Source organism: Parus major, chromosome 3 (genome assembly GCF_001522545.3).
Source record: "Parus major isolate Abel chromosome 3, Parus_major1.1, whole genome shotgun sequence".
NCBI classification, from domain to species: domain Eukaryota; kingdom Metazoa; phylum Chordata; class Aves; order Passeriformes; family Paridae; genus Parus; species Parus major.
In genome coordinates this window covers 20,263,278-20,271,757 of record NC_031770.1, presented here as the reverse complement: position 1 = coordinate 20,271,757, position 8,480 = coordinate 20,263,278, and the positions used below count along the sequence as shown (strand labels likewise).

General features: G+C 37.6%; 1 protein-coding gene across 2 annotated transcripts in view; it reads right to left on the bottom strand.

The window, feature by feature from the left end:
* The window catches only part of USH2A (usherin), a 368,965-nt gene that overhangs the window by 27,147 nt on the left and 333,338 nt on the right, over positions 1-8,480 (bottom strand). For both annotated transcript variants that reach the window (XM_033513296.1, XM_033513295.1), the window contains exon 61: positions 738-966. In XM_033513296.1, coding sequence (XP_033369187.1) covers positions 738-966 — 229 coding nt within the window. The remainder of the gene's footprint in view (positions 1-737; positions 967-8,480) is intronic.

Here is an 8,480-nt window from a genome sequence, read left to right as displayed (position 1 = left end):
GAAACAATTTTTGTCAATAATCAGTAGATGAGACCCTTAATCTTTGCAATAGGGTAAGGACTATTAACCGATGATTCAGAAACTTATTCTTGCTAGTAACAATCAGCACACAAACAGATCATTGATACAAAAGGAATGTTTTGATCCAATTTTCGTGATTTTCTTTTTCATTTTGAATGCAGTAATAAATCACTTAGTGACAGTTTTCATTATATTTGATTGTTATCAGGTTTCATTGCAAGGCTCTCTCAGGCCAGCAAAAAGCTTCTCACAGACTAGCTCTAAAGAGTATCACTTAAGGAAAAAAAACCTTCAAATAAACCCATCTAGTTTCAAACATTGCAGGTAAAGGTTTACACTCAGTTGAAACCATTGAGCTAAAAGTCCCAAATTTCAGAACAGCATTCTATTAAACCCAGGTTTTCTACAAACACATTTTGGTCAAGTCCAATTCTACAATGAGTAAGATTATGTGTTTTCATGTACAGCTTTCTATGCATTAAATGAACAATTTGGTTCCATTTAAATGAAAATTTAGAGTCACAGCATAGCACAAGAATGTTATTCATTTTAATATAATGACAAGCATAGAGACCTCACAGAGTGTCTTGTGCTTCCATCTTATTTTGAACTATAATGCATTAGATTGAGCCTTTTTCATAAAAAAAAGGTTTTAATTTGATATTCAGCATTTCCCTTCTCTTTTTTAATCAAGTGAATTGTCAAGATGAAGATTACCTTAATCACGCCATTGGGTTGGGAGGGCTCTGACCATTTTAGCAGCAGAGCCCTGCCATTTTCTTTCTTTTCCACCGTGAAGTTGCTCAGGCCACTGGGTGAAGCTTCCAAAGTACGCACAGATGTCCAGGGGCTTGAAACCTTCCCAGCGTTGTTTACAGCTACGACATGAATATGATATGTTGTGAAAGGTTTCAATCCAAATAAATGAGCCTGATGCTTTGTTCCCTGAAGCAAGAATACAGATGTTTGAGTTAGTTAAAAAAGTAATCAGCATCTGTGGTTTATGTCACTTGGAAAATGAGGCCTCAGCTCTGGGTCACTTCTGACTGCTTTGCAGAATACCCCATCTGGTTACTAGGATTTTGTTTGGTGTTTTTTTATGATTGAGCCTCAAAAATAAATTCTTAGGGTTTAAAAAATTATCTCTCATTATGATGGAGCCTTTGGAGTAAATTCCTTGGGAGTCCTCCACACTGAATCTCATCTAGGACACAACTTACAGTTCATTCATGATGTGTCTGAGCTTGCTCAGTGAAGATGAAGCTTCATGGAATTGGATTCAACCATGTAAAAACCTGTGGTACATGAGTGATGCCTGCTTCTACAGAAATCTTATGCATCTTGTGTGTAAAAGTGACATTTCATAGGCATGCTGTCCTCTTCTAGCTACTCAGGCCATGGAAATCTGTATGAATAATTTGTGAATTCCACTGGGCTCAGCCAGGGCTGCAAGGGCCAGGGCTGACCTGCTGCCACACCAGAGCACAGCCCAGCAGAGGGGTATGGCGGGGATGCAGGCTGATGGACATCAGCCATGGCCAGGAGGGGCCACTGGTATCCCAACTCACCCCAAACAGCATCTGACACAGACCTGACACTGCTCAGGCAAGGAGAGCCTCAGCACAAAATCTGATCTAGGCAGGATGACAAAACAGCCAAGTAATTATTTTGAGCAGTCACAAAAGGCACAGCGACCAACAAAGAACAGGGGTAACATGTTCCAGTAAGAGACTGTACAAATGTGTCTGCTCAGAGAAGCAAAGAAAAAAGTTCAGCTGATCACTGATATATTTAATCTCATTTTTAGCTGTATTTTGGCATGAATTATATAGATCACAAGAGAGTGCAGGAATTCAGTTGCCTTCATGTGATAGAAAGAGATGAAGTCAATTTCCCTGTGTCAGTAAGTCGTATTAAGTTGTTAAATGCTAACATTTTCAATTGTTTAATATTTAAACATTTGTTAAGCTATCAGACTCAGAAACAAATTTTAAAGAAATATTAATTTCTTTTTTAAAATATTAAAAGTTAGATCATAAATATTTAAATAGTTATTTCCTCAAAACAATGAGTTAGTCTTTTAGATAAATATAGCACAGCATTTGAATGACCATTATGAATATTAAATCTAAAGATGCCACAAGTACAGATTATAAACATACTTTTCTGATAAATGATTCCTTTTTTCTGTTAAATAGGGCAAACACTAGCAAGATTAATAATGCAAAAAAGTATAATTCTTTGTTAGGAATTCCCAGTCATCACTGCCAAAAAAGCATAAGCTGAAATGCAAATAGCAATCACCTCAAACAGATTATATATAAAAAAGCTCTGGCTGCTGTGGGACATTTAGAGATATCTTTTGTCATAAGAAACATGGAAAGCATGTGGGCTATAAAGCAAAAACATATGTATATTGTCAATAGCAGCACCTGTTCAATTACAGTTTATTTCGGTAGGGAGAATTTCATTCAGCCCCTAGATGGCAATACTATCAAACACTTTTTGTAACATGAGTACTTAATGATTAACAACATGCGTTCAGTCATCCAACATACTCAAGGCAGCCATTAAAAAAATAACAAACCTGATTTCATTATAGATTCTTTTAATAAACATTTATGGCTTAGATCCTTGAAAGTGGAAGCATTTAAACTGCCATAGCCAAAAAACCTATACAGCCGACTGCAAAATTATGAACTGCAGGTTAAAGAACCACGTTTAAATCGAGGCTCATGCTTAGCATAAAAATCTGGCATCAGAAATTATGTTGGCACAAAACATGATTAAAATTAGCTTTACAATTGGATGTAGTCTGTATTAATAGTTTTTACGAGGACAGCTATCTATTAGGTTTTCAAAACAGAACTTTTAAAAGCCTAAAATTTACATTCCATGGTTCGGGGGTGGGGATGGGAGGAAGGGAGCACATAGCATTAAATTACTGCCCCTGAACTGCTACAAGGAGGTTCTCTGAAGGTACAAACACATTATTAAAAACATCAGACAAAAAGAAATGGCTCTGCTTTTTAATGAGATGCATCATTGGGTGGGTTTTCGTGACAGCAATTCTACAAAACACTAGATTTCTATTTTTAAACAGAAAACCAGCTACCACCACCCTCTACCATTTTCCCACTAAACCCCAAGATTTAATTATTTACAATCCTCACTACACTTTGAAATGAAACAAGGATGGAGGGATTTCCTTGCCTGCAGTTCATCATGTTCTCTGGAGACTGCTAAACCATTCCTTCCAGGGATGACTTTTATCCCTGGCTCCTACAGATACTTCTTGAGGACCAAGTGGTTTACATGTTTTTTTGTTTTGTTTGCTTTTGAAGTAAGCTCAGGGGATGTAGTCCCAGAATACAGAGCCACACTTTCTCCCACTGCACTGCTGCCATTGCCAGTCATGAATTTGCTCAGCTCAAAGGCTGATGCTGAAAAGAGTATGGATGGCAGACTCAATGATTCATTTTAAGAATCACTTTATGTCCTCCCATGACATTTTCAGCCTAGAAATACTGTCCTGCTGGAATGGTCAAATATAAATTGTAAAATACACCTTGCACTGATAGCACCGTATCTTTGGCTTCAGTGGGCAAAGGATCAGACTTAAAAAGGCACAGGAACAAAATCACTGTCTGGAGTATTCTCCTAGTCTTCCTCTGCAAAGCCATAAACTCATATTTCCCATGTTTACAAGTGCTAACAGTCCAGATTTCATTCACCATTAAAAGAAAACCAACAAAATAAAATTTTAATGTGAACATTAAGATATTTGTAGACTGGCAGGCCATGAAATCCAATGGACTTCAAGCCCATGTCCTCCTTTCTCTGTCCCCAACTGTGAAGCATTCTCACTCCATCAGTCATTAAATTAGGAATATTCCAGCAAACATTTAAGTGTGTACAGTCTCATATTTGTCCTTTATGGCCCTTTCATTCTTTCCATATAAACACTACAGAAATGGACACCTGACAGAGGAGGGAGGTTGTGACAAGCCACTGTGACCTGATTACAACCTGTAGCCCAGAGCCCAACCTTTGACATCGTCCTTGCTTTTGGCAGCCTGGTCTCTCCCCTGGTGCAGCTCTAGCAGCATCACTACTCCAGGTAGGACCTTTGATTTTGCTCTGTAAAGTGCTTCACATGCTGCCATTGGCAGCACAAACTGTTAACAGCAACAAATACATTCCTCCACTAATTCCACTCTTCTCACTGTAAATTAGGATAAAAGTTATTTAAAATAAAACCTTGTTTTAACACGTTTTTCCAAACATAAAACGAGAGAACGTGAATCATGAATAATGCATTTGTCAAGATTTGCTTCAGATTGCCTTTTTTATTTGTTTATTTTTTAATTCATGAACACAGAAGTCACTTAAAGTCTGGAAACAAATTAGCATAGTCTTTCATGCCGTTCAAAGGCAGCGGCATCCATAATGCAAGGTGCTTGCCTTCTTTGCTAGCTCTTGGTCCTCCTCCCAGGCACGGGCAAGGCTGTGCAGCCTTCAAGGGTCTGATGATTTTACACTGCCTACTGTGATTGCTTTTGACTACTTGAAGTGCCCCTAAGGTGGCAACAGGGTCAAGAGGTCTTTGTAGGTTGAAAATGATCAAAAATTAGCATTGATCTGTAGCTGTCAATAATACTCTGCACGGGTGGACTCCCTGCACAAATGTTTAAACTGCACACAACTACACAACCTAGTCATCTTTGAATCTATCGATCTGATGAAGCAGCACTTTCCAGGGGTGTCACTCTGGGCTTTTCCTCTTCTTTAAAGGCAGGCCAGCTTACCCAGTTGCCTAGGTCTCAAGGAATGAGTTCAGACTGTGACAGACACATCAGAAGATCTCTGAAACACTGAAGAGCTGCCCAACAGGCAGCTTGAGTATCTGTCCTTTCTTCAGGGGTAATCATCAAAGCTCAGTAAGTCATCATCAGTCATGTTAAGGTTCAGCCCTGGTTTCTTCCCTCTTCCTATCTTTGTACCATAATCTCTACTTGGCAGGTATCTTGTATAGCTGAATAAAAAGCTAGCTCGTTCTTTCTGTGAGCCTCTAACTAAACCCAGTAGCATCAGACACTATCACACTGCTAACTGGAGTAGTGGCACAGGAATCCAAACCAGCTCTTTCATAACCCATGGACAAAACAATGGGAAGGCAGCTCAGTAGAACATCCCCTTGTATAGAGGCAGAGACAGGAAACTCTCCCTGGACAAGGGAGGAGAAAGCTATGGTCTCCTGACAGCCAGAACATCAATCCAACCATTGTCTGACTAAAATTTTCAAATTCTCCATCAAGGAAATCAAACAGATTCCTCCACACGTGACAGAAGAGAGGGGGAATGCTTGGGAAATTATAAAGATACTTGGTTTATCCTCACCTTTGTCATTATCATTTTATCCAGCTCCCTAAAGTCTAATCCAAACTCATTGCCATTTTCTGCAAAGCACTGGGAGCACTTCTACCTTGACTCTGATGCTCACTCTTATTTCCCAGACTGTTCTGAGCACCCTAAACATTACACTGAGCTCATATTCACATGCAAACACTAACTTGTCCTCTGGGCTGCCTTCCTTCTCGGGCTTATATCATGCACACTGTGTCTTTTCCATTTAAAAAATCTACCCTGTTCCTAAAGCCTTATGCTCAGATTCACAAGGATATAACTTATGGATACACAAGTAATCTATGAGTCTATTCCTGTAGCAGTGTGGACTGGAATATAAATTATTCCCATGGTGGTACTGAAAAATCTCAAAGGTTAGTCAAACAGAAACCAACATGTTATTCATTTAACCAGAAATTATCTTGCCTACAGGTAACCAGAATTTCAATTTTTACAAGAAACTGATCTTGCACTAGCTATTTTTCTTCCAGTTTGTATAATTTTAGATTTTTCATTAGATTTTTTTGCAAATTTCACTCTTCAAATTTTACATTTTAAGAATGTAATGACATTCTTAGTAATTCTTAATAATGTAAAATGATTCTCCATGTCATTTTAGAATTTCAAAATTGCCTTTCAACACATATTTTTAAATAATTTTAAATAATGACTTGATTATTTGATATGACCCAACAGGCTTTCAATATCAGCAAAATGTACCACTCAGGTAGTAATTTTTATGGCAAATAAAAACCAAAATAATAAAATTAGACATATATTTAAATAAAATGTTCAAGTTTGTAAATCCAGATAGTCCCTTATTAAACCTGAAAAAATTTTAAAACATTTTTGCCCAGGGAATGTTCATCCAAATTGTCTTTTGTTGGGATGAAAGGACACTCTTTCCTTCCCAGCCCTGAGATGGATCGATGCAGTCTTTCCTTCTACAGTGGCTAGGAAATGACATTCAAAAATTCATTACATTTGAACTTGCTTTTCTATAAATAAATGTAGGAAATTTCAGTTTAAAAATGTATTAGAATAAATTCAGTCCACAAAGTAAAGCACATAAAATGACTTCTTATAAAAACATAAACATTGATTGCATGATCCTAAAACATTGTTTCCTTGAGATTCCTGGCTAAAGGAATGCTTTTTTTTTTTTTTTTTTTAGCTTCTAAGAATGTTCTTGTAATTTATTTTTAAGAGAAATGGTAGTTTTGCCATCAACACCAGAGAACTGAACTTTTCTCTCCTCTGTGACCCCATGTTCTCATCCTTTCCTAACAGCACCATGCTAGCAGCATTTTTAATAAAAACCCTAATCTACACATCCTGTGTCATTTACTGCAGAACTTAATCATTTCCTATGCAAACTGTCCTACATGGGCTTGTGGACTGTACTAAGAAGAAACAGCACTAATCTAAATTCAAAATATTCTGCAAACAACAACAATTAATATCTGATATAAAAATACTACATTGCAATTCGTTTTTCCTCCTTCTTGGCAGTGCATGTAAGGAGCTGTAAATTGCATGTAGCTGAATCTGTCTTGTGGAGTTGCTGCCTATTTCAAAGTAGACAGTTCTCTTTTCTGGCACACCTGGGACCTGCTGCAGTCTCACCAGGCATCCAAATCCCTAACTTTGACTTGAAAGCAAAGCAGCACAAAGAAAATTAGGATGCATTGCACATTAAAATGAAGTCAAATAAAATCAAGTTGGCCTTTGGGTAGCAGTACACTTCTAAAACACCAATTATGTTGCACTTTTGATGAAAAAAACTTAAAGAAACCTCTTTGGGCAAAGTCAACATTGCTATTTCAATGAGATTCCTCTTCCTCTTCCTCTTCCTCTTCCTCTTCCTCTTCCTCTTCCTCTTCCTCTTCCTCTTCTTCTTCCTCTTCCTCTTCCTCTTCCTCTTCCTCTTCCCCTTCTCTCCTGTTTTTTTGCCTTTCTCTTATTTTCTCTTTTCTTTCACAATTATTTATTTAAAATTCATCAAACATCCCCAAATGGCACCTTCTCAAAAATGTATTTCCATCTGTATTTGTCTAATTTCTACTAAGGAATACTGAAACCCAGAAAAAGATTTTTTTTTCTCTGCATGACTAAATAAATCAAATAAACCAAAATATCAATGACATGACATTCCACTGTAGGCACCATCTAGAGGACGATATCAACATGTTTTCCTAACATTAATATTTTATCTCTAACAACACTCACAAGGCCAACTGTATAATAAACCATAGTTTTGCACCTTATTTTTTCCCCCACATTTTTCCACTTTAAACCGTATTTATTATGCCTCACAGTTAGAAAGTGAGGTAGAAGGAAATAAGCAGCTCTTTTTATAAACTGGATAGGTGATGGGACAGTTTCCCATAAATGTTGGTTTTAGTTCAAAGCTGACATCACTACTTATCCCAAACAGTACTTTTTGCATTCAATAATCATGTTGATTATGAGCAACTAGACTAAACTTCTCTTCAAAATAGGACAGGCTATATCTGAAGAAAAAAAAAATTCTATTTGAGACACAATAGAGCATAACATAAGATACTTGAATCACAACAAAAACCAGTTATGTGTCACCACTGGAAAAAGGTGCATATCTTGTATGTCCTGATCTTTAGCTGAGTGGGGCATGCTTTGTGGAGAGCTGGTGGGAGTGAGAGAGGAGAGCAGCTTCACCATCAGCAAAGACTTCATGGTATGTAAAATGCAGCACAATATTCAAGCAATGTCAAACCCTACAGAACTGAGCTGGGAGATTTGTGTGCCATTCCAAACTCACACACCACGTAATGTGGAATCTGCATAAACACATGAAGGTAATGCAGAATTTGCAATTTGCCTCGGTCACAAGGGGAATAGGAATGAAGCATCTCTCAGATGGAGCTTTATAATCTGGGGTAGAAACACATCTTCAGGGAAGGTAAAAATCTGAGAAAGTCAAATACACAAAGCCTGGTTGGAGTTTGTGTCTCTTCATTACTACTGGTGCACTCATCCAGCTGAACTCTAAGATTATGTTTAACATAAGTACC